Below are 26,745 nucleotides of genomic sequence, written 5' to 3' on the forward strand. Positions count from 1 at the left end.
TTCCCTTCCCCAGTTTCTTTAGGTGTAAGTGTAAGTTATTAGAAGAAATATGTTGTTAAGCAGTTTTATTGATAATAAATCAATATGTGGATCTTCAGTTTTATTCAGTTCAAATGTTTGAATCTAAACTTTTCACTTAAGACTGTAGCGGTACATTGACCTAATCAATTTTTATTATCGATTATAAATCAGATTGACTACATGAATTTTGCTGAGTCCACATATTAGTATGGTCGGGTGCGTTCAGTCGGGTCCGGCGTTTGGGAGGGGCGGAGCTGTCGCTTTGTCAGCTGACGCAACGTACCAGCTGAAACTTGAGTGGGGGGCGCAAGTCACTGCAGCAGGTAAGTTTTTACATTGTGTACAAATGCACATTTAAAAACAAAGTAAACCTGATTTTATCACATACAGTTGTTCTACGTGCGCTGTGAACGTATTTGAACCAAAGTTTAAGAACTGAGCCAGACTCCATTCACATATGTGTTAATTTGAAACTGTAGTGTGTTAACGGAAGTAAAACGTTTATGTAACTGAATTGGCTGTAAGTCAGTCTTCGTCTCGGCATTCAGGAACATACTAAACCGCATTTAAATCACTTCAATTTTAACTCCGCTGATTCACGAGGACAGACACTGGAGGTGACGTCAGAAATCACTGGTGTATTTCTAAAAGCTGGTATTAAGATGCAGTTCTGCTCCACGTGATATCTGCATACAGAATACAGGAGAAAAGCTTCTAGAGTCCTAGAAAATCAGTAGTTAGATTCCAGCACATCGGTGAAGTGCCAATTAGCAAGGCAGCAACAAAAAGTGACGGTTTGTTTAATGGAGTCTGGCGAAAGAGAAGTGTTGAAACATTAACTAACCCGGTTAATAAACAGGTCACTAAGTTAACTCCATAAATCCATAAGTTCCAGTTGTGTAATATGTACAGTACACTGTACTACTATACAGTACTAATCTATATAACACCTATGTAGCAGTATAATATGCAGTGCACGTGTAGTACTATGATACTGCAGACTGTAAAGTGTGGTATCATGTTCTAATAATACGACATGTAACAGTAGAGTTTTATAGTACGCAGTCCTACCATGTTGTACTGTGTAGTACTACAGTGTGCTGTTTATGTAAGAAAATGTGCAGTACTATAATATGTAGTAGTAAAATATTTAACTAGAACATGCAGTAAATTAACATGGAGTTTGTAGTTCCTAGTGTAGTACTGTGTAATCACGTAAACTATTAGTATATTGTGTATTATAGATTGGTATGTGTAACATGCAGCATGGATGTAGTACACTCTAGTACTGGGAAGTCACATAGGGCTCATATGTTGTATATGATACGACTACTGTAGGATGCTGTGTAGTACTGTGTAGTGTACATTTTACTTCTGTGTAATGTGTGTTGGATTAATCTTTAGTTACATGCGGTAATGAAGTGGTATACAGTGTATTACTATAATAGCAGTACTGTGTAATCGCATGTGAACCATATATTGTCTACTGTTTTATTAAGTGATGTGTGCAGTACTATAATGTGTAATAATATGTACATAGTGTATTATTATAAAGTATAGGACAGCCATAAGTACTTTACATAGAGTGGTATATATATTACTGTAATGATTATAGTGTTTTACTATTATGTAACATGTAGTATGTTCACAGAAACAGGTACAGGTGAGTGAAGGGATTCCCGCTCAGTGATTGGTCCAGACAGCCTGGTGACGATGTCATCAGTGAATGTGGAGTGTGTGGTGAAAGCGAGTGCTCTGATTGGTGAAGGGCCGGTGTGGGAGGAGTCAGAGCAGACGCTGCTGTTTGTTGACATTGCCGGGCAGAAAATCCATCGCTGGAGTCCAACGACAAATCAGATCCAGTCTGTGGAGACAGGTCGGCCAATCAGCACCCAGGAAATATTCAAGTTAATTTAATAATACAATAAAATTTTAGTTAAACTTGTAATTATTTAACCTGTCTGTCTGACCTGCCTGTCTGTCCACAGGTGACACGGTGGGCTTCGCAGTTCCTCGTAGGTCAGGTGGTTATGCAGCAGGTGTGGGACGCAGCATTGTGGCTGTCGATTGGCTGACTCAGAAATTGACATCACTGGTGGAGGTGGATGAGGACAAACCAAACAACCGACTGAACGATGGAAAGGTTGATCCGTTTGGACGTCTCCTGGCAGGTGAGTCTGTTCACCTGCGGCCTCGCTTATAAAACGTATTGTGTAATCACATTTATAATACGGTGTGCACACACCTCTGTGCATTTTTCCCTGTGTTGCCATGCTAACGTTGTGATGTGTCTCAGGTACGATGGGGAAGGAGCAGCAAGGGTCTCTGTTCTCTGTGGCCTCTGACCTCACTGTGACCAAACACCTGAGCCAGGTATCACCTGTCTGTCTGTTTACCTGTCTCTCTCTCTACCTGTTGGTGGACCTACACTCAAAAATATTGGCACCCCTGCACTTCTTTCAGATAATGTGCCATTTCTCACAGAAAATTGTTGCAATTAAAATTGCTTTGGTATTCACGTTTATTTCTTTTGTTTGCATTGGAACAACACAAAAAGCAGAGAACAAAAGCCGGATTTGACATCATTCCACACAGAGCTCCAAAAATGGACTGGACAAAATTATTGGCACCTTTTCAAAATTGTAATAAATAATAGGATTTCAAGCATGTGATGCTCCTTTAATTTGTATTTAAACTCACCTATGGCAATTAGCAGGTGCTGGCCATATAGAAATCACACTGGCAACCAGTTTATATGGAGAAAAGCTGACTCAACCTTTGTCTTATGTTTCTGTGTGTACCACACTGAGCATGGAGAAAAGAAAGAAGAGCAAAGAATTGTCTGAGGATTTGAGAACCAAAATTGTGGAAAAGCATGGACAATCTCAAGGCTACAAGTCCATCTCCAGAGATCTTAATGTTCCTGTGTCTACTGTGCACAATGTCATCAAGAAGTTTACAACCCATGGCACTGCAGCTAACCTCCCTGGATGTGGATGGAAGAGGAAAATTGATGAAAGATTGCAACGAAGGATTGTTTGAAGGGTGGATAAAGAACCTCGATCAACTTCCAAAGAAATTCAAACTGACCTGCAGACACAGGGTACATCAGTGTCAGTTTGCACTATCTGTCACCATCTGAATGAAATGGGATGCTATGGTAGGAGACCCAGGAGAACCCCACTGCTGACAAAGAGACATAAAAATGCCAGACTAGAGTTTGCCAAAACTTACGTGAGGAAGCCTAAATCCTTCTGGGTGAACGTCCTGTGGACAGATGAGACCAAAATAGAGCTTTTTGGTAAAGCACATCATTGTTCTGTTTACAGAAAACGAAATGAGATCTTCAAAGAAAAGAACATGGTCCCTACGGTCAAACATGGTGGAGGTTCACAGATGTTTTGGGGTTGCTTTGCTGCTTCTGGCACTGGGTGCCTTGACTGTGTGCATAGCATCATGAAATCTGAAGACTACCAAAGAATTTTGGAGCGCAATGTAGGACCCAGTGTCAGAAAGCTGGGTCTCCATCAGAGGTCATGGGTCTTCCAGCAGGACAATGACCCAGAGCATACTTCAAAAAGCACCCAAAAATGGTTTAAGACAAAGCGCTGGAGAGTTCTGAAGTGGCCAGCAATGAGTCCAGATCTAAATCCCATAGAACACCTGTGGAGAGATCTCAAAACAGCAGTTGGGAGAAGGCACCCATCAAATCTGAGAAACCTGGAGCAGTTGACAAAAGAAGAGTGGCCCAAAATTCCAGTAGAGAGGTTTCATAAACTCATTCATGGTGACAAAAAGCGTCTGATTTCAGTTATTTTTTCCAAAGTGTGTTCCACCAAATTTTAAGTTGAGGGTGTCAATAATTTTGTCCAGTCCATTTTTGGAGCTCTGTGTGGAATAATGTCAGATTTGGCTTTTTTTCTCTGCTTTTTTGTGTTGTTCCAATGCAAACAAAAGAAATAAGCATGTGAATACCAAAGCATTTTTAATTGCAACAATTTTCTGGGAGAAATGCTGCATTATCTGAAAGAAGTGCAGGGGTGCCAATATTTTTCGCCATGACTGTATCTAATGGTTTGGACTGGTCTTTGACCTGTCTCTCTCTGTACCTGTCTATCTCTCAGGTGGACATATCTAATGGTTTGGACTGGTCTTTGGATCAGAAGACGTTTTTCTACATTGACAGTTTGTCTCTGACCGTTGATGCGTTCGACTATGACTCAAACTCTGGATGCCTTGGTAACTGTGTACTTATACTGCAGTACATGTGTGTACTCACACATACATATATTTATTTATATGGCATGTTGCTGTCAAAACAAAATAATTAGGTCAGTGAAAAGTGAAATAACTGTTTTATGTGTGTGTGTTGTTGTTTCCTAGGTAACCGTCGTGTGGTGTACCGTATGGAGGAGGGGGAGGGGCTTCCTGATGGGATGACAGTTGATGCTGAAGGTCGTCTCTGGGTTGCCTGTTACAATGGAGGACGAGTCATCAACATTGACCCTGCCACTGGTTAGTTATACTAGTTATAATGATCAGTACTGGTCACAGTGGTGATAGTGGTTTTATTGGTTCAGTCAAAGTCAAAGACGTTTGTTCTTGTTCAGTTCTGACTGTTGAGTTCCACCTGTTGAACACCTGCAGAGTTGTTCAGTTGGAGGTGGTCACATGACAGACGAAGACAAGAACAAACACAGATTTCCTGCAGGACCTGAGACAGAAGCTGGTCCAGGACACGGTCCTCTGAGGACAGCAGATTCCACATTGGACAGTGGGTTAAAGAGTCTTGAAAGAGGATGTCTGTCAGACTGGAGATAGGTCTGTAGACGAGGAGGTCTAACATCCATTAGCACCTGTGACCGGAATGACTCTCCAGATGCGAACAACAGGTGTGAGCGAGTTTGACTGAATAAAGTGATGATGAAGATGAAGGTACCTGTTGTTTTCCCTCAGGTGTGCGGCTGCAGACAGTCTCTCTCCCGGTGATGAAGACCACTTCCTGTTGTTTTGGAGGTCCAGACTACTCTGACCTCTACGTGACCTCAGCTAGTCTGGGCCTTGACCAATCAGAGAGTAGCCAGCAGCCACTCGCCGGACACACCTTCAGGGTGAGACCCAGTAAACCACTCACCTGTATCACCAACGCACCTCTGTTCTCAGTGTCATACACCTAAGGTTGCTGACAGCCTGTCTGTGTTTGTGTGTGGTTATTTACAGGTGAGAGGACTTGGGGTCAAAGGTCGACCTTCAAACTCGTTCTCAGGGTGATCTTCAGGCCAAATCACAGCACAGATTACCTCCAGGAAGTGGCTTATTAACTGTTAGCTCACTGCAGCAATCAATAACTTCATTGATTAATCGTTTAATAATATATAGTTCAAATTTGTAGTTTTTATCTTTAAATAACTAAATGAAGAGAGAGCCAATTAGAAACAAGGAAACTGTGGGGCGTCGTGTAGCGTAGTGGTCTAAGCAGGCGCCCCATGTGTAGAGGCTACAGTCCTCGCTGCAGTTGGCCCCGGTCGGACGGCCTCTCGCTGCATGTCATTCCCCCTCTCTGCCTCCCTGTTTCCTGTCTCTCTCCACTATACTATCAAATAAAGGCATAAAAAGCCCAAAAAATATACTTAAAAAAAAAAAAAAAAAAAAAAAAGAAACAAGGAAACTGTCACATTGACATTCAACAGCCAATCAGAGTCAACCAAACTTGGTATATATGTGACTTTGTATAACTGGTGAAAATAAATAAACGTTGAGCATCAGAGTTTTAAAGATTCATATCTCCGAAGTAAAACATGGTGACGGATGAAAGTAAAATTTTTATAATCTGCTGTTTTGTGAACGGAGCGACAAACATGAAGTTGCTGCTAATGTAAGATGAACATTTCCTACTGCTACAGCTTCACAGTAAAAGCACTGGCACAATTTGACTAACCCTAACCCTGAAGTAGTCACAAAACAAAATGTGTATGTCAGAGAGCTTCGTGTTTATCACCATTGTTCATCAGAACTGTTTCTAAAATAACAGCGGTCTGCACACCTGCAGCTCCTCAGCCCGGTAACTGACTCCTGTCACAGCCTCATGGCGTGTGTCTGTCTGACTATTGTTGAACACCTGCAGCCAAGGCCGGATACTGAGGATTGTGGTTTATGTAGTTTTCCTGTTATTGTGACTGTGGTGAAATGTATTAAAGTGACAGAGCATCATGTGGACAGTGTGCGTTTTATTTACACACCAAGTGCAGAATCACCACCAACAAACACTGAACAGTACGAGCTACACAGCGTTCTAGAAAATGTATATACACTTAGAAAACTTTGTGCTGTTTCACATTTTTGTCTGAGATGAAGGTCAAAGGTATGAAATGAAGTGGTGGTGGGGGGGGGGGGGCAGCATGGACACATTAGTCACTGTTTTGAGTTTCAGACTGGACTGCCCTCCACACCCAAACAGGGACACCAGGAGACAGAAATACTGCAGGATGACATGACAGGTCTGTCCAGATTTGTCTTGGTTTGTCCCTATTGGTCCAGGTCCGTGCATTTTGTCCAGATGTGACAACATCTCTTGTGTATTTTCCACATCTTTCCAGGTTTGTCATGGTCTCCACATTTGTCCTGGCACGACCCTGTTGCCCTGGGTAAGTCCTTATTTCTACAGTTACGTCCATGTTTTTCCATCTTTTCAGGTTTTGTCCATGTTTGTCCAGATGTGCTCCTGTCAGCCAGGAGTTAGCCTAACCCTAACCCTAACCCTGTCTGTCCATATAGGTTTCTCAATGTACATCCCGGTTTTTACAGGTCTGTCCTGACCAGAGGCTCACTAGCAGACTGACGTCATGTTACCACAGTGCTTGACGAGGACATCCAGTTTACTTTCTTCAGACTCAATCTTCATGTTGGAGGTAATTCTTAACGACAACAGACAAACTGGGCAACTAGGCAGTCATTTAAAAGTGTAGTACAGCTCCCTCTTCAGTGTAATGCTTTAAATTGCAGCTCACAGCTGAACTTTAGGAAACATTTAGCACGCCAAGACCTTCTGTAGTGCGTAGTTTCATGTATGCAGGAAAATGGGTTAAATGTGTTGTGAAGCTCCTGCTGGTGTGGCTCTAGCGCAGCAGTTAGAAATGACAAGTTCAGGATCAGGTGACTGGAGAGAGGCAGAGTCACAGATAAACAGAGTTTGGGCTCTGAAGGCCAGTGTGACACTGTGATGGTGGAAGCTAACACTTTATGCTAACACTGTTAATAAATCCAGCTGTTCAGAGAGCTGCCAGACTCTGTGTATCCCTGGCTCTGGTAAGGCTAGTAGATACAGTAGAACAAAGTAGAACACAATGTAGTGAAAGCAGTAGAACCCTGTACAAGAACCACTTAAAGACACAGACTAAAGGAACTCAGAACAACCACAGACCTGCTGACCCAGAACCAAGACACAGAGTGTGGTGGTTGGTGCTGTGATGCAGAAATTCAATGTTTTTAGTCTTACAGTCTTAGTCTTTTAGTCATTATTACATATGTGTCCATCTCCAACAACACCAGCTGATCAGAATTCTGCTCTACAGCGCCACCTGTGGTCACACACTCTACAGAAAGCATTTAACAGCCCACAGTCAGTTTGTGGCACACTTTAACATCCCATTTCTCCTCGTACATCCTTTCTATAAGTGTGGAGGTTAATCATGTGTAGACAAGATTGTCTGTAATCTGGAACTACCTGACCCTTGAACCAGTTCCAGGTAGCCTGACTTTCAGTTGTACCACATGATCTTCCTCGTCACATGGTGTTCGACCATTGTCATCGAGTTCTGCTGAGGAAGAGGGTGTGACTTGGTTGGAGTGTTTCAGTTGCTGTTGTCATTGTGTATATGTTGATCAGAACTGAGGAGGTTTGTTTTCGTGTGCTGCTCCTCCAGCTGGCGACTTTTGCCAGTCAATAAACTTTCAGTTGCCAAATTTTTTTATAGATTTAAGTGACACAGCTTGCAGGTCGAAGTACGTGCAGCACACATATAAAAAAAAAAATCCAAAGGTCAGAGGTCAGGTGGTGTCTGGGCGTCAGTCCGTGCACAAACAACCCAATAAAATAACATACAAATCACGATGTCATCAGTTCATATCGATCGATCAGAAATGTTCAAAGTGCTAATTGGTCCCATTGATTAGAAGTGGGCATGGCCAGCTGAAGAAGATGCATCATTGTCCTCAGACATGGTCACTTAAAACGTATGGTCTCTCTCTCTGATGTAAGGTCTCAGGCCCTCTCTCTTTCTCAGTAGTGCTCCTCGGTGTGGGTGGGGTCACAGAAAAAACGAGAACTGCGTTTGGCTGATCGAGCCGTGAAAGGGACGGTCTTTAGAGCTGCAGGCAAAAAAAAAAAAAACAAAGAACCAATCACATGACAGACAGGGAACACTTGGTCTGATTTGTGCCTCTTTACCTGGGCTGGAGTGTTTACCTGTGATAATGTCCTCTATAGCTCCGTCCTTCCCTTCATAAACATGGCGGCTGTCTTTTCCTTGTCGTCGTCTCAGCTCTGTTATCAGCTCCTGCTGCTGCCGCTTCCCCCTGTGGGAAGGAGACTGGGGGGGGGGGGGACTATTAAGTTCAACCTTTAAAATCACTTTACAAATTGCATTATTTTACTTATGAGCCCGTCGCGTCTGTCCCGCTTTTTTCATGAATGACCTCAGCACAGTCACAGCCTTCAGACCAATCGGAGACTGTTTAGGTGATGATGTGACTCTGCACCTGTGAATATTTAAACTTCAGGTGTTTCAGCAGGTCTCACCTTTGTCTCCTCCTCCTCTTGCTGCTCCTCTTGTTCCAGTTTCTCCAACAACATCTGCTCCTGACGTCTCCTCTGTTCGTTCTCCTCCTCTGCCAGCTGAACAAACACACAACAAATGATTTGTGTGTGTTGCAATCGCTGTGGGAAGGACTGAGATGAGTTGTGTTTACTCACCCTGTATGCTTTAATGAAGCGAACAAAGATGGGGAAGAAGACGGATGGTGGCATCGTCTTGGAGCTCTCTCCGAAAAACTTGACCACATCTTCAAACGCGTCCTGAAGTCCAAACAAAAACAATCCAGTTTGTTTTACAGTGTATATAAGTTGTACAGTGTCGTTGAACACAGTCGACCAGCTGGTTGAATTCAATAGCTTTTGAATAGCAGGATTTATAATTATGGTTTACAAATTAGAAACAACTTGTGAAAAGACTTTATTGATGACAGTTTTTCTGCTGTGATTGGACAACTGTAGCAGTGATATCATCAGCCTGAAAGATAATTTAATTATACAGCAATAAAAACATTATCTTAGTAGACAGTGTGGATATTCTACAGATTTAACGGGTTGAAAACATTTCATACATCGGGAAACGTCTTTAGATAGTCTGTGTTGTTATTTCTATTAAATAGATGTTAAGATAAAACACTTACACAAAAGTAAAACTGCAAATATTCTGTTATTAGTTTGTTATTATTTTAACTTTTGAAGAACCATTTAGTTTTTAAGGACTTTAAAATTGTAGTTAAAAAAAAATCACAACAGAACATAAGTGTTGTTTATAATTTTTACATAATCAGGGTTCACATGTATCCTGGAAAACCTGGAAAAAAATTGACCAGTTTTCAGTCATGGAAAATGAGAGAAAAAATGAAATGTCCTGTTAAATAATTTCTCCTCTCTTGTGTTTAAACGGTCGGCTAGTTTCTGGACTACAGTGTTGAACAGGCTGCTGTCGGTTGTGTTTGATGGTGTGAACGCAGCCTGATGTCACATCTCCTGCTGCAGGTTGGATGATTTAAACGCTGAAGAACGTGAGTCACTGTTGCTACTAACGAGTGTTTTTTATCAGTTTTATAGATGAACCTCTAAGCCTGATAAAAACAAGTTAATAGTCAAAGTAGTAGTTAACAGAATCAGCTGTGATCAGCTCCTGTCTGCAGTGTGTCATGATGTTCAGACAACTGTCACTGTATCACTGTGATACTGAAGGAAACTTAGAAACAGGAGGATTCTGTGTGTTTTTATTTGAACAACCTGAATGTGTCAGTCTGGATATCAACAGGACCCTGAATGTGTGTTATCACCTGTGTGGTATGTGCATCCTCACCTGTATGATGTATGTGTGGTCTCACCTGTGCAATGCGTGCGTCCTCCTGCAGTTTGCTGAGTCGTGATTCGTTCCTGCTGATGAAGTCTTTTAGCGTCGCATTGTGTTGAACACTGAACTCTCTCCAGGTGAGCTCCATGCCACGCTGCAGCTCCTTCACATCACACAGCACGTTCTCCAGGCTCACTAAAATACACAGGTGAACAGGTAAACAGACAGGTAAGTGATGTATCTGCAGAACTGTGATTGGCTGACAGACTCACCTGCAGCAGCCTTGTCGACGTAGTGAAGCTCGTTATAGAAGGGCGACACTGCAGGATATTTCTCTCTCACCACGTTGGCGATGTAATGAAGTAACGTCTGTTTCCTGTCAGTCGACTTCGTCTCCAGGAGCTAAAAACACACGTGTGTCTTACGTGAGTTGTGAGGACACTCACTGACATAATGAGACACAGTCAATGCCTGAGTCTGACTCGAGCTTGGTTTAGTCTCATGTCTTTGGTCATTAAAGCTCATGTCAATCCAGAGAGTGTTACTCCATGATCATGGTTTACAATCTGACTTCCTAACCTCAGCACCGTGTGTGTGTGTGTGTGTGTGTGTGTGTGTGTGTGTGTGTGTGTGTGTGTGTGTGTGTGTGTGTGTGTGTGTGTCTTACCAGGTCTAAACTCTGCAGTTTGAATCCATAGACGGCTCCTCTCTTACTGCTGTTCATGTAGTTTCCCAGAGCCAAGATGATCTACAACAAGATCAGATGCCATTTCACTCACATTCACCTTATATAAATAAACCTATAAAAATAGGATTGTATACACTGTATATTAATTTATGCTGACACATATCAGATGATATAGAAACATATTCTGAATAGATACAGACATGTAAAGCTCACACTGACCTCAAGGATCTTCTTGAGCTTCTGAGACGATTTTATAGAAACTGAGGCAGCGATGATGGCGTGGAGTTGCTGGCAAAAAAAACAAAAAACAGGTTGCCTTGAGATAACTTATGTTGTGAATTAGCGCTATACAAATAAAAATTGACTTGAACACAGTGAGACAGGTCACTGTCAACACACCTGTCTGTCCACACATTTTTGTGACAGTGCTGTGCATGAACTAATGGATCACGTTCCTGAACAGTGAACTGAACATTTCAAAGTGAATGTAAGTGAAGTGAAATCACATCTCTCTGGCTGTAATGAATCCAGTGGTTGAGCCTGAAATCTAGTTTGTTTTTGAAATGTTCCTCTAGAGCTGAATTACATTTGCAAACCGATCTGTTTAGACTTGTCCTGCTTTATGACACATTGTGTTGGTGGTAAAACACATACATTGGTTTTCTTGGCTTTTAGAAGTAATCTGTGACTCTTACAGTAGTGTACGGTGATGTGGTTAGGGGCTGGGTATGGATGGGTTGGAGGAAAAGAACAGCTCATCACTCATTAAAAAAACAGTTGTGTGTGTGTGTGTGTGTGTGTGTGTGTGTGAGAAACTAGTGCATTTTAATCAGTGTGAACTGAGCTTTGAACTAGGTGTTTGAAGTGTGACCATGCACAATGTTTTCTGTCTAAACACCTGTTTGTCTTACCGGAGTTAACATCTGGACATTGTCAGTGAAGTTGCCCATGAAAGTCATGATCGACATGCGCTGACTGAGTCTTTCGATACGACTGAACTGCATCATGAATCGGTCTTCGTCGCTTAGGGCCTCCAAAGGTTTTCTGTCCCTTTCGTATTGCCGTAGCAGCTTCACCTCAGCCTCCGTCGGCAGGAAACGCATGAGACACTCCACAAAGTCAACCCGGACTGTCCGCAGGTCAAAGCTGCACAAACAACCAGACTGCTGTTCAGTTACAGGGACTCATTTAGATCTGACACAAAACACCTTCCTATTAAAACTGTGAATGGACTCGCAGGTAATCACAGCCTGAACACACCTGTCTAATGGTCTCATCTGATGGAGTCCTGACAGTATCAGCTGCTGTATACCGGTCTGATTCTAGGTGGCAATACTGGGCAGGAGCTGGCCTGACTGCTGCTGACTGGAGCTGATTATTGATTGTTGAACTACTCACCTTTAATCTCATGAAACTTATCAGAACTACCATACCTGGTCATGTGGTGCCGACATTCAGCTGCACTGATTCCGCTTTTACCTGCTTCTGACCACTGTACAGTTGTCTTACTGGAGATATTTGAGGTTTTACTGGTGGGAGAGTTACTGGTGCACTTTGACCTACATGTGGATGGCTCGGCAGATGACCTCTGAACCCTGGCCGGCCTTCCTCAGGGTGATGGCCAGGTTCTTGGCTCTGTTGGCCTCTAGCAGGGAAACTTTGGATGGAGCTTTCTGAGGAAGTTTCTGTCTGGACAGAGTCAAGTCCACCGCTGGACCCTGAGCCTTTGTCTTAAACAGCTCCTCAAACCCCTCCACGTCCAGGTCCTGAGAAAGAGATGGTTAATCAGAGAGACAGGTAAACAATGACACTGGTAATCAGAGTCCTCTGTGTCCATCTCCTGGTTGTATGTGTTACCTGCAGGATGGCCTCGTCATCGATGTCATTGAAGACGGTGCCATTGATCTGACTCGGCTTCAGAGCGACCCAGTTCAACACTGGCATCCTGAACTTGGTCTGGATCGGCTTCTTTATCTTCACCGCTGCACGAGACAGGTGGACAGGTGAGCAGGGAGACAGGTCAGGAGAAGAGACAAGTGAGAAGGGACACAGACGACTTGGAATCAGATTTATAGTGGGATTAAGTAAAAGTCTGATTTGTGAATTGAATTTTCTCTGATTTATTCTTTTTCATCTTGTGTTACCTGTAACTACCTGGACAGATTAAATCTGACCTTGTGTGGCAGCTCAGGCTACAACTGATTTCAGATCTGTTCCTCCTCTGTTTATGACAAACACGTATTTGCTTCAGTTTGTGTCCCAGGAGAGTTTGTACCTGATCAACTTATTAACTTTATTTAACTTATACGAAATCACATATGAAACCTACTTAAATCTGCTTGGCCTTTGTATAAACCTCAAATGTTACTGGTTACTGGTTGTTCCAGGTCGACATGATTAACTGGAGGCTGGTGGGAAGAATTTTCCAGGTCATGGAGGAGGGGAAACAGTGACAACAGTGGTGTTTAATATCAAAATGTCAGTAAACTTACAGAATAACTTGAGGGGCCCCTCTGTCAGCAAATGAGGAAAAACAACAAGTTAGTGAAACCGATAACAGAGTGTATGTCACATTTACCATGACCATTGAGAATTATGGACCGTGATTGGCTGAAATGTGGAATACAGTTTACCAGCTCAACTGTAAGGCTGAGTGACAGAGCTTAGCGATCTGGGTTATTTGTTTACCCTCCACCACAAACAACAACCAAATAAAATTAAAATATCTTGTCACAAATTTAATTTTAAAAGACGGAGCTGGTGAAACACTAATCTGGTTTTACCTGCGAGTCCAGAGTTAAAGATTACTGTAGGGGACCCCCCTGTCCCAGGAAGAGGGGGTGCCACAGGGGGGGGAGGAGGGGGCATGGGGACGGAGGTCGACAGCTCACTTGTCCGACAGGGGGGAGGTGGTGGGGGAGGTGGAGGAGGAGCAGGGGGCGGAGGTGCAGGGTATGGCCCGTTGGACACTTTAAAGACAGAGAAGTAGAAAGAAAACAGGAATTGTTTACACCTTTGTTTCTTTTGAACTGAACGTTTATCCTTCAGCTATTTTCTCTGATTAAACCTCTAAATCAGATGAGTGTTATGATTGGTGGAGCTGAAACCCACCTGTGCCTGGCATTGGTGGTGGAGGAGGAGGAGGGGGTGGGGCCGGCATGCCTGGAGCTCCACCCATCCCTGGTCCCATGCTGTGATAGGCTACGGTCTCAGGGCTGCCAAAATCAATAATCGATCAACACAAATCACTTAGTCACTGGTTGCTGTTATATTCCCTCTGCTCTGTTTTTTTCAGGATGTCTGACATTTTATGATTTTGACCTAAATTACCAGAAGTGAATTTTTTTTTTTCCTCTTATTTTGATTTTTTAAAGAACATATTTATAGTTAAAAGGTTTTGTTAGAATAAATATGATCTTTAAAGTTGTATTACTCTTTTTTTGATTGGCAGATCTTTACAACAGTAAACACTTCTTACATGTTATTATCTGATTAAGATATGTTTTAAATCTTAACAAATTGTTTTCTGTTTATTCAACAGCATCCCATTGTATTAATAATTAGTTGTGGGGTTCCTCAGGGTTCTATTATTGGCCCTTTATATTTTTCATGCATATACTGAGAAAGGTTGGTTCTAGGTTGAAGCTGCTTTAATTAATTTTTTGAAATATATTTTTGACACCTTTCAGACAAAGAAAAGCATATTGGACACATTATAACTTATAAAGTTATATTGAACAGTTATTCATCCAGCACACAATGAACAACATCACTATGTCATTTAGAGTGTTTATTAATTACTTTAGTGGTTCCTCGGGGTTCTGTCATTGGTCCATTATAATTTAAATTTACATACTAAATTCTTTTCTTCACATCCAGCAGTTACAGATCAACATGATAATTTATGGGCAGCGGTGTTTGTGTCTACCTGATGAATCTAAGTCCAATATTCTTTCTTTATCTTATGTCTCCTGTTGGGAAATATCTGGCCTTACCTGGGGGATAGGTTAGGACAAGGTGGAGGTGAGGGGGAGGCAGAGTCAGCCACCCCCCCATCCCCCTCCCCTCTCTGAGGTTGAGGAGCTCCAGGTCCTCCGGCCTGCTGGGCCTCCTGAGCCTGACGCTCTAGACGACTCTGACGCCGGATCGTCTGGTCCTTCTCTCGAACCATCCGCCGCAAGGTGTGCACCTGGGTGTTGGCGCTCGCATACACCTCCTGCACAAGTAACAGGTGTTAAAGGGACAGTACACCATGTTACAGCACAGGTAACAGGTGTTAAACAGACTGTACAGGTAACAGGTGTGGATTTAGTTAAGGATCAGCCTGACATTGAAACATTTTTCTGATCAGATGGTGAAACAGAAATCTATATCCATCTTGTCATCAGCATCATATACAACATTTTCTGTCACCACGGTGACTAAGTGTTTGTGTGGTTTCCATGGTAACAGCACTGACCCGGAGGTTGTCGAGCTCCTTGTTGGTTTGCATCAGCTGTTTCTCCAGTTCAACGATCTTCAGCATCGCTTCGTTCTCCACATCCAAGAGACGCTCTGACATCTGAGGACAGTTGAGACAGGGACAGGTCAGTAATACACCTGTTTCTCTACCTGTCTGTCTTTACACGCGACTGTCTCTAAATCTTTCTATCTGCCTGTCATTGTTCCTCCAGCAGACGCTCTGACATCTGAGGACAGTTGAGAGACAGACAGGTATCGGTCTGTCTTTATCTGTCTGTCTCACCGTGCTCAAGCTCTCCTCCAGCTCCTCGACTCTCTCCAGAGCAGCAGTTTTGGTCTCAGCGTCCTCCAGCAGTGTGCCAACATCGAACACGTTGTCGAGATATGCCTGAATCTGAACCTGCAGCCTGTCACTCTCTGTGTGCTTCAGCCTCTGAGGGGAAACAGGTGAGGACAAAGGAACACATACAGGTTAAAAGTGTATGATATGCTAAATTCTTTGTGTCCAATAACCCTGAAAGTACGGAGTCAGGTTTGATTATTGTACAAAAGTCATATGATTGGCTGAGAGCTGATCATGTGATCATAATTGCATTCTAATGCGTACAGAGTCATAGAAGATATTTGCTCTTCTGTGATTGGCTGAGAGCTGATGATGTCACGGTGTTACCTCCAGGTGTTCATCCAGGTTGAGTTTGGTGAAGTCATACTGCAAATGGACTCTGAAGTTCATGTCTTCCACCGAATGAACCACAATGTTAATGAACTGCATACAGGCCACCTGCCCCGTTACCATAGCAACAGAAAAGATATAGTCCGTTAACAACCAGTTATTAACCTGATGATGTAACTTGTTACCCACTTAAACTGCACAGCTGAGTTATGTTGGAGTAAAAAACTTAAAGGTTTGAAATGTTTAAGATAAAGTTAATAGGTTAAACATATATATATATTATATATATATATTATAATGTAAGTGAAATAAAGTGACGTTTATGTTTACAGCTGAATCAAATGAAGTGACTGTTGGGAGCTTATACTTTTATTCATCATGTTAAAATAAGTTAAAAACAAGTTTGATCATGTTGAGGATCATTATGACACTATAGCTGGTGACATGTAATGAACAGTAATGTTCACATGAACAAGTGAAGAGTTACATTTTTGATGTTGCAGAGGAAGTGACATAAACAGAGGTCAGTTAATATGAATCCATCATACCAAAAAGTCGATGTTGTCATCTTCATTCTTAAAATGTTCCATTAACTTCTCAAAACGCATTGACTCTGAACACACCTGGAACAAATCAATCAATCAATCAATAAATCAATCAATCAATCAATCAATCAATCAATCAACAAATCAACCACTAAAGTACAAGGGTTAAATGTTGTTTACAGTTTTGAAGTTGTCAAAGGCCGACAGGATGATTTCGTGTCCTCCTCTGACCAAACACACTGCCGCCAACAACTCCAACACCAGAGCCTTCGTTCTGATGATGGTGTGGGGGGGTTGGTGGTTTGGATAGAGAGATGGGGGTGGGGTTGTTATTCTCTACAGTTGTAGTTTGCCTTTTTATATGTTGTATTTAATACCTAGTGTCTCTAGTTGTGATACTGACCTGGGGTTCCTGTTGTTGAGGCTGAGGGCGATTTCGTTAACAGCGTGAGGATGAGACATCACCATGTTGAAACCGTACTGAGGAAGAGGAAGATCAGTGACATGTAATGACTCAGATATTCAATATGTCATGTGTTCAATCTATAGATCTGTTCAGAATAAATATCTTAATTTTTTACATTTTACATCATCATCGTCGTTCTCTTCAGAATCTGTGAATGAATCAACTCATCACCGGGCTAAATTCTCCAGATGGGTCTCACATTGATTACTTCAGGATAATTAGGTCAGAGTAATTTTATCGCTGTCAAGTATAATGTTAAATGTATGTTACCTGGTAGTTCATGATGGCTCTCAGACACATGATGCAAACATGAACGTCGTCCTTCTTGCAGACGAGTCGTGAGTTCTTCAGAGTTCGACGACTCGGCAGCGTGTTGGACCGAGTCACCAGAGTCGAACTACAAACAGAGAGAACATGGTCAGAGATCAGAGTGAAGATTATCTGGTGAGTATTTCTGTTTTCACATTTCTTCATTTGTTACCTGATGGAGTGTCGAGCTGCTCGGGGGACAGAGGACGATGGGGAGGGGAGGCTGCAGTCGCCATGGAGATCCTCTATGGACCGACTCCAGGGAGAGTCGATGGACGAAACCTCGCCTCCAGCCTCTGACTGCTCTCCATCAAACCTGAATGTTTACACACACACATAAACATACATCAATATATATAAATATAAGATCAGAGTTATTGCATGTTGTTGTCATTTCAGTATCAAACCTACAGAAAGTGAAAGTGAGGGTCATGTCGTACTAAAAGTCAAATTTATATTTTTACCAAATAACGAATAATCTGCTGCCACGTCAGTTTGAGTCTGGATTCAGTTTTCTATATTTACATGAAGATTAATCTAACGTAACTAACCCTAACCCGTCAGCTGATTGATTTAACATGAAACCTGTTCCATGTTCATAAAACACATGAACCACATTGTACATGTGTTTGTCCTTTAAATGTGTCACAGTTTTTCAAACAAAAACTTACGTGACGGCATACTGCGCGAAGGAAAGATACTCGACCAGAACGTCCAGACCTCGATTCTCCTCATTCAGGAACTCTCTGACCCACCTACACACAGAGAGGTTAGAGAGAGAGAGAGAGAGAGAGAGGTTACAGAGAGACAGGTTAGAGAGAGACAAACAGGTTAAAGTGAGAGATAGGTAGTCAGAGAGATACCCGATGTGGTTTGTACGAAGAGAAATTTCGAGCTCTCTGAGTGTCTGAGTCGACTCCTGAACTCTTCTCCTGAATTTCTGCAGACAGACAGGTAGAGAGCGAGACAGACAGGTTAATAATAGACAGACAAGTAGAAAGAGCAACAGACAGGTTAGGGAGAGAGACAGAAAGGTCAGAGAGAGACAGATTAGAGATTACCGACAGACAGGTTAGAGAGAGGCAGACAGGTTAATATCAAACAGACAGGTAGAGAGAGAGATAGACAGGTTAATAATGGACAGACCATCTACAAACTCCATTTCCCATCTCACCTTGCGTGTGACAGCCGGGTCGAGGAAACCTCTCAGTTTCTGGATGTAGGTATGTGGTGGGTTCTTCACCTGAAACCTCTCCTACATCAAACACATACACAGTATGTTTGAATAACATCTGATATGAAGCCCTGCCCACCAATAACACCTGTCTTACACCTATGTAACCTGTCTGAAAACACCCTGTAGCAGGTGGTCTAAAGTGTGTATACACCTGCACTAATGTTTTAGTTCTGACATTAAAACAATGTTTTTATTTACTTTATTACTTTTCATTTTAAGAGAATTTTATCCAAATTACTGAAGGCCCTCTGAGGGTTAGTGCTCCACTTCTACTTGCCTTATAGATGTAAAAGTGAAATATGCTTTAAATATAAATGAAGTGTAACTGTGATTTGTGTTGGTTTTTCTGCAGACTATCAAGGAGTAAAAGTCCAGCTTATTCAGGTAGGAACAGATTCAAACTCATTAACTTTATTAACACTACCTACCTGATCACAGATCAGCTCCCACTTCTTCTCGTTGTCATAGGAACGCAGCAAACGCACCTTATCAGGAGGCAAGTTCATTGAATTCTGAAAAACACATTGTGAGGCACATAAATACATTTTATAAAGACGTTGTGTGCATTGTAAACAAACTACATCAGCACATCCACAAAATACCTTTCCCTAAAACAACCCAACAACTCAACCACCTTAACTCTAACCCAGAACAACTGTGAACCATCCACCGTGTTTCTGTGATGACAGTTTTATTTAACACAGAGGACCACTCACTAAGTGTTCATGAACATCAACACTCTAACTGAGCGTAAGCAACAAGAGAAATAAAAGAATTGTCAGCAATAACCCCTTATTATCTTAAAGACTCATTAGTGTTTGGATGTGGAGTCATTGATGTCAGCAGATCATACAAACTGAACAATGACCTGAGAGGATCTGAATCTGACTGTTCTGGGCAGCAGGTGAGGTCAGGTACAGTTTTGAGAATCAGAGTTTTCAGACGAGCCCATTTGTCCATATGAGTCATTTACTTCCATCTATAAACTAATGCGTAATGTTGGAAAAGATTTAGATCGTCTCCCCTTTTCTCAGATGCATTACTTAATTTCAAATGTATGAAATAAACTAAAAACAGCCATAAACTATTTTAGTCACTTAGATCAAGAGAACAGTCATAATGTACAACAAAAAAAACTAATTTTGTTGCATGACATGTCAGGACCCAGCTGCATTAACAGCCTCAGCTACACTCAGAGTGCAGAATAAAATCACTCCATACTTCTCTGTGTGGCAGGATGTCTAGGTGTATTTATACATAACATATTCAATTCAGGGCAGACAGATGGTGGAGTGTCTCCTACATGTGTGCTCAATTTCACTTTGATTGTGATGTAAAAAGAAAATGTGCATGGAATCATGTGTGTGCACGGTTTCATTCCTCTTTTATTGCGTTCACATCCTTCCAGCTTTGTGCATACGATATGATTAAATATCAATTCTACACAAGAATTCGTACATGAGGCCCCGGGTCTGTGTGTCCGGCAACCAGTCTGTGAATGAATGGGAGGTGGAAAGCAGGACCCCTTACTGGCGTGATGTACCACACCCTGTCCACCCTCCACTTACAGCATGAGGAACCCAGGTGCCATCAACTCAGGACTTCAGGCAGGAGAGACAGACCTTTGACATTTTATGAAATATTCTCCCAGTTTAACAGGTGATATCCTGAACCTCAAACCAAACTTGAAGACCACCTGAAAGCTCCATAGACCGGACTAATGAACATAAGTACTATTTCAGATTACATAGTCTCTGACAGACACGAAGGAGCACAAACCTTCCAACTGAGTAAATCACCGCTGATTAAACAACACTCCTGTTGGCTGTGAACCTCAGCCCTGAGTCAAAGACCAGAATATCTGGAACCAAACAGATGTTATCAGACATGCAGTCACTCCGTTTGGATCACAGAACTCAGAGGAGTTCTACTGGATCTTATAATCGATGCAGATCAGAGAGATCCTCCGTGGTTCTTTAACTCCCCCAGCTCAGACTGATGACCAGACAGACTCTGAGAACCTCCAAGAGGCTAAACACAGACCAGAAAAACTCATAAAAGCCAACCTGAAGTCCTTGAATACCAGAAGCTCTGCCGGTCTGCAGGCTCATCAGAAAAGCCAGAACCAGCATTAACACACTGGATTCATACCCAGACCAGATCTTGATTCTCAGAATCTCAGACCAATCGCAGACTGGAGACCTGGACCTGGTTTTAACCTGCTACTGTGTTGGTATTAGTATCAGTCAGTCATTTTCCCGACAGATACAGTAGAGTCCACCAAACCATGAATTCCACATGAGACCTTTAGGTACTGTATAGACAGCTTGTATTTATCAGTCTGTATATCACATAGATTAATTCATTCATGTGTGTATATCGTGTGTGTGTATCATGTGTGTATTTGTGTTGTGTATCATGTATGTGTATTTGTGTTGTGTACTCACCAGCGCGATGGAGAATCTCTCCTCCAGCTCAGCTGGGTCGGGCATCGGGAGTCGAACCGGAGCTGCTCTGGACCGGATCACAGCCAGCTGGCTCTCCATGCTCTCTGCGTTACCCATCACACAGACGCACACACACTGCTAACACACACACTGAACAGATCGAACACACCCACTTACAACAACACACTCAGCAGACACACAGCAGCAGGAACATGTGGTCGGCCATCACAGTCTGAACACAGACGGGCGGTCGAGGTGGAGAAGGCCTGTCTCTCTCTCTCTTTTCTCTCTCTCTCTTGTCTTCTTCTCCTCCTGTCTGTCTCTCTCCTCAAACGTGCCGATCGTCTCCCTCCACCTCCCGTCTCTCTGTGTCTTTGTCTCTCGTCCTTGCTGCCTCCACCACGACCACCGCTGCTGCTGCTGATGATGCTGCTGATCCAGATGAAGCTTTTCTCTGCTATCGTGTTGTGTGTGTGTGTGTGTGTGTGTGTGTGTGTGTGTGTGTGCATGCGCGTGTGTGGTAATATGAAATGTGTGTGTTGTGTGTGAGCGTGTGTGGCAGATCAGCCGGTTAATCCTCCCCCTCTCCTCCCCCACATGAAGAAAGAAAGAGAGAGAGTCTGCCTCCCTCCTCTTTGTCTCTCTCTCTCTCTCTCTCTCTGCCAGCTGCAGTCTTTGTCTACCTTGCTCGACCCTCCCTCCTCCCGCTCTCTCTCTGCCTCCTCAGACAATGAACCTTCTGCTACCACAGGCTCCGCCCACAACACACACGCTGAAACACACACACACTTTCACTCGGGGGGGGGGGGGGGGTGAGAGACACTGACTGACAGTGTGATTGTGTTTAATCATTGCTATCATTAACAACAAAAATAATAATGTAAAAATGTAGTTTATATGTAAATATGCCCTATATCATACAGACAGTAACAGATTTACTATTATGTTTAATCATAATGACAATACAGCATCAGTAACAGTATGAATGGTGATAATCCATCAACATGATGCTGTTTCATACATCAGACATTATTTTTAACTGAGATTTAATTTCTAAATCTTCCTCTGAAACTGAGAATAAACACAAGAAATAAAAGTGCAGAAAATAAATTATAAATCAAATAGGGAGTATGTTGACATAATGTTAACTTTATATACATATAATTAGGCCTGCACAATATGCAAAAAAAAAAAGAAGGAAAAAAAACAAAGAAAAACTTATTGTTATTATTTAGGCAGATATTGTGATTTTAGTTTGAATGTTGTTTTTTCTGACTGGAGGAAAGTCCAGGACAGTCGGGACTCCCTCGTCCTCTGTGGTCTTCCAGTTGTTTGCACAAAGCTTTGAGGTGTGTTTGGGTCATGATCCTGCTGCAGACCAGAGGGTGGAAGATGTCATCTGATTGGTGCTTCACCTTGGTCAGGGTCGAGTGAGTTTAGTGCAGGTGTCTGACTCCAGAGTAAAAACCACCATGTTTCACTGTGTTTTTTGATAAACTGTGGTATCACATGGTGTCATGAGATAATGTGGTTTTGAAGAATCCTTGAGTTTAATGAATGAATAACACATTTTTCTTGTTTTTAATGGATATTTGATCCTATTTTACAAGACCTCTGTTTCCTGATCTCTTCCTCTTCCTGCTCACAGCACTTCTGTTTCCTGTGAACTCTACGCAAAATAAAAGTCCTTCAGTTGTTGTGGGAATAATCCCTTCCTTTTTGTGGGAGGCTTTTATTGTGATACATTAACAGGAAAGGCCAAGTTTCACTCAGTGGATTGACCTGCTGAATGGCTCCTGCTATAAAGAGTCGTTTTCCAGTGAAAACTGTGTTTTGTATGTGGAAAACAGTCAGAGTCCAATCAGCTGATCTGAATCAGCTGTTTGTGCCAAACTAGTTAAATTGTTGCCATGGTGATTTTAAGTTTCTACTGGAGACATGGATTAACTGGATTCCACTGCAGCTTTAAACTGTCTCTACTCAGTTTCAGCACCGCGGACAGAGTCTCTGCAGCAGCCCCCCCCCACCCCCCCATCCCCATCCCCATCTATTCCTTCAGTCTGCGTCACAGAGAGACAGACAGGTAGAGACAGACGGTGTAGGAGTGATGGAGCTGCAGACAGACTCTTTCTTTTCTCTTCACGGTTGATTTTTATTTTTAACGGTTTAACGGTTAAGCGCGAGGGCCGTACAGGCAGACAGCTCTTCCTCTTCCTGCGCTGCCGCAGAGGCTAGCGCCGCTCGGACCGGTTGTCGTCATGGGAACGGTGCTGTCTCTGTCTCCGGGCTCACGGAAAGCCGCTGCTCGTGGGCCAGACAAGCTCGCGGAGCTCGCGGTTCAGAAGCCGCTGGAGGCCCGCGAGGAGGAGGAGGAGGAGGAGAAGGATGGCAAAAAGAAGAAGAAGAAGAAGAAACGGCACCCGGTGCTGCTGCACGCGCTCAGCTGGAAGAAACGCCTCGTGGCCGCGCGAGCCAAGAGGAAGGGCGGGAAGAAGGTGAAGCCGGCGGCGCCCGATTCCGGGCACGTGCAGCGGGAGCAGCGGGAGCAGCGGGAGAAAGAGGCCACCGACAGCCGCCACCGAACACTGAAGGCCGGACAAAGACACGGGCCCATCCCTGTACCCGTACCAACCGTCCCGGAATACTCCCAGAGCCAGAAGCAGGGTAGGCCGGACCCGATCATTTCACCACGGAGGGTGGTGGTGCAGGTCGGTCAAACTCTCAACTTTAAAATGTTGGAGTCAAATATGAAATATGCAAAACAGAAAAAATCTAATGTACTGAAAATAGACAAGAAATAATTTTAATAATTATATATAGGCCTATATATATATATATATATACATATACATAATTTGATAAGAATTTGTTTATACAGTTTATATTTCTTATGCATTACACATGGTTTATACATATAAGCATTTTTTTTTTTATAGCGACCTGATCCAGGTGTTTCTTTTAAATTTGGTAAATGTTCTGTCAAAGCCTAATTTTTGGTCAAAATGATTTTGAAGAAACAAAACCATAGAAAATGAATTTTCATATTGAAAATATTTATTTAATTCCTCCAGTTGTTCATGTATTATTATTAATTCAATGCAAATGAAACATTGAAATAAAAAATTTTAATGTCACATTTGAACATGTCTAAGGAGGGTCGACAGTGAATTTGTTGAAATGGAAAAAAAAACAACAATTTTACAGCTTTAATCAGTTTCTGATAAAATCACAAACTCTACTGTCTACAAACATAGTATCTACTCTGTCTCCTCTGTCCTTGTTTCCTTGTGTCTCCACGTCTCCTTGTCTCTTTTCCTCTGCAGGCTTCGACAGGTGAGCTGCTTCGTTGTCTTTCTGATTTTCTGTGTCGTCGTTGTGTCAAACTGAAGGAGCTGTCGTCCAATCAGATTGTCCTCTGGTTCAGAAATGTCGACCGAGCGCTGTTGGTTCAAGGCTGGCAGGTCGGTGTTTGTGTTGACTTTTTAGTCTTCAGGCCTCTTTATCTAGTCCTGACACCTCTGAAACTAATTTGCTCTTACTAGCACCAGTACTACAATTTGTCCAGTATGTTTATATCTGTAGTTCTAGTACTATTTGTACTGTGTGTGTATAGTATTAGTTAATTCTCTTCTCTCTGTCTGTATCTGCTGAACTATTTGCCCTGTGCTTGCCCCTCCTCCAACCCTAACCCCCAGGACCAGTGCTTCATCAGTCCTGCCAGTCTGGTCTTTGTGTACCTGCTGTGCAGAGAGGCGGTGGATGAGGACACGTCTTCGGAGCAAGAGCTTCATGCCACCTTCCTCACCTGCCTCTACCTGGCCTACTCCTACCTTGGCAATGAGATCTCATACCCCCTCAAACCTTTCCTGGTGGAGTCCAGCCGTGATGCATTCTGGGAGCGAGCGCTGGAGCTGATCGACCGTCTGAGTGCTGACATGCTACGAATCAACGCCAACCCACACTTCTTCACAGAGGTGTTTCAGGATCTGAAGAACCAAGGGGGAGTGAGGGAGAGGGAGAGAGAGAGGGAGAAGCTTGAGAAAGAAAAGGAGAAAGAAAGTGAGTGTGAGGAGGAGGAAGTGAAAATAAAGCAGGAGAAAGAGACAGAAGAGGAGAAAGAGGATGACAAAGAGAACGATGAAGGAAACAGAATAGTTGATCTGGATCGCTAAGAGAGAGAGAGAGAGGAGATCACAGTATTTGTTAATGAGACTCGCCCAGTAGCCATCGACCCGCTGAGGTCTGAATGTAAACCGGCTGCACCTGCAGCTTTAAGGCCATTACCATGGCGATTGACGAGCAATCTGATCAACAGTTGGATGAATCATGACTTTTGACCTCCTACTGAAGAGAGACTGAAACATGGACACTAGCTCACTTTAACTGCATGCTGTCAATCAAAACCAACATTATCTTCTGATTGTACCATCGTGGATGTAGACCAGTTATCATGGCAACCTTACATATGATCTCCAGCCTTATTTTGTTTTCGTTGCATAGCAGAAGAAAGCTTAATGTGTCAGTGAGTGCTGCAGAAAGGTATTTATTTATTTATCACATGCCAGAGGGTGAGGGTGAGTGGTGGTGGTGGAGGTGTGGGTGGGGAAGTTGTAAGTGGGGTAGGTGGTCGTCAACGACAACAGAGGCATAAAACAACCATAAACTCACAGAATCAAATCAGCGTGTTAAAGAACCTGGAAGCTGAAACTCTGAACCTGTGAGAAGTTTAACATTTAAAGTTAATTAAGACCAGTGAGTCATTATACAAAGGTTAATGAAGGTCAGTGTGTCTGAGGTCAAAGGTTAATGAAGGTCAATGTGTTTGAGGATAAAATTTTATTGAATTAAACCTACAGTGTTGTTGCTGTGGCTGGGAGCAGATGTCGACACCTCAGGCCTTAACGCACAACTCGAATCTCTGTTTCACTACAGGAACCTAACAAACTGTGACCTCTGAAGTAAGTCTGAGCTTCTGCTCATGTTCCCACTGGGTTTCACAAACTAGAAAATTTCAGATTGAATGTCATTAAATATGACAGAGGGACAAACACTGAGTCCAGTAGTGGGACAAACAACAATAGAAGAAGTAAGCTGACAGTTCTGCCACATTTCATCTTATGACTTAAGTATTGTTAAAACACATGGACATCTCAGCTGTCAGCTGTGTCAGAGAGTCAAGACGACTCAACTCCACCAACTCCGAACCCTAACCCATAACCCTAACTCTCAGAACAGAGGAAACTAAAGCAGAACCAGAAACAACAGATACATGTGAAGTTACAGCTCAATAAGTTCCTGTAGTGGAAAAGGACAAATAATGTGGGGTGGTGATGAATCGTCTGATAATCCAGGAGATCACTGCACTGCTCGTACCTGAGGATAAAAAGATAAATATTTAAGGATGTTTAATGTCACCTGAGCTGATTTTATTTTCCCCTAAATAAATCTACCAACTGCTTCAGGCGCCTGACCAACAGAATTCACTGATATAAAGAAGCAGCTTTTGTCTGTTTTGACCTGTTGATCAGCTGTTTTCTGTCTCTGTTGACTGAAGTTTGAATGTAAAACCAGTCTGGTTGACTGATTTGTGCCAACTGTTTTTATATAGAAATCAAACCACCAACATAAACGAGTCATCTGCGTGTCTGTCGCCTCCGATTTCCTCTTCACTGTAAACTATTCTATTCTATTCAGTCACAATATATTTGTCACAGTTAAGACGGGAATCTGGCTTATGTCTGTTTTTAGCATAACAATATTAATAAAATGTAAATATGAAA

General features: G+C 42.6%; 3 protein-coding genes across 5 annotated transcripts; 2 read left to right on the plus strand and 1 right to left on the minus strand.

The window, feature by feature from the left end:
• The first annotated feature begins 111 nt into the window (after positions 1–111).
• rgn (regucalcin) lies at positions 112–6,231 on the plus strand. 3 transcript variants are annotated; one of them, XM_056370194.1, is made up of 8 exons: positions 161–344; positions 1,662–1,897; positions 2,010–2,192; positions 2,318–2,394; positions 4,146–4,260; positions 4,405–4,536; positions 4,978–5,132; positions 5,242–6,231. In XM_056370194.1, exons 2-8 carry the CDS (start codon positions 1,735–1,737, stop codon positions 5,290–5,292), a joined length of 876 nt encoding a protein of 291 aa, XP_056226169.1. In that variant the 5' UTR covers positions 161–344; positions 1,662–1,734; the 3' UTR covers positions 5,293–6,231. The 3 variants fall into 3 exon arrangements, with proteins under 3 accessions (XP_056226170.1, XP_056226169.1, XP_056226168.1); XM_056370193.1 differs by having other exon boundaries at positions 163–344; positions 1,673–1,897; XM_056370195.1 differs by lacking the exons at positions 4,978–5,132; positions 5,242–6,231 and adding an exon at positions 4,669–4,969 and having other exon boundaries at positions 112–344; positions 1,673–1,897.
• Positions 6,229–21,697, minus strand: fmnl2b (formin-like 2b). The gene is made up of 28 exons (XM_056370189.1): positions 20,966–21,697; positions 18,947–19,030; positions 18,456–18,536; positions 18,145–18,221; positions 17,953–18,036; positions 17,454–17,597; positions 17,243–17,369; positions 16,910–16,986; positions 16,687–16,780; positions 16,510–16,584; positions 15,959–16,069; positions 15,572–15,721; positions 15,287–15,388; positions 14,823–15,043; positions 13,939–14,042; positions 13,611–13,796; positions 13,320–13,340; positions 12,685–12,809; positions 12,391–12,593; positions 11,739–11,973; positions 11,047–11,115; positions 10,807–10,887; positions 10,412–10,541; positions 10,174–10,334; positions 8,993–9,094; positions 8,819–8,914; positions 8,486–8,609; positions 6,229–8,388 (listed from the first exon to the last, which is right to left on the minus strand). The coding sequence occupies exons 1-28, from the start codon at positions 21,080–21,082 to the stop codon at positions 8,300–8,302; spliced, it is 3,270 nt and encodes a 1,089-aa protein (XP_056226164.1). The 5' UTR covers positions 21,083–21,697; the 3' UTR covers positions 6,229–8,299.
• Positions 21,698–22,720: 1,023 nt separating this feature from the next.
• Positions 22,721–26,745, plus strand: LOC130165588 (cyclin-dependent kinase 5 activator 1-like). Its single transcript, XM_056370977.1, has 3 exons — positions 22,721–23,673; positions 24,289–24,426; positions 24,661–26,745. Exons 1-3 carry the CDS (start codon positions 23,224–23,226, stop codon positions 25,135–25,137), a joined length of 1,065 nt encoding a protein of 354 aa, XP_056226952.1. The 5' UTR covers positions 22,721–23,223; the 3' UTR covers positions 25,138–26,745.

The sequence above is a fragment of the Seriola aureovittata genome, chromosome 24 (genome assembly GCF_021018895.1).
Source record: "Seriola aureovittata isolate HTS-2021-v1 ecotype China chromosome 24, ASM2101889v1, whole genome shotgun sequence".
NCBI classification, from domain to species: Eukaryota; Metazoa; Chordata; class Actinopteri; order Carangiformes; family Carangidae; genus Seriola; species Seriola aureovittata.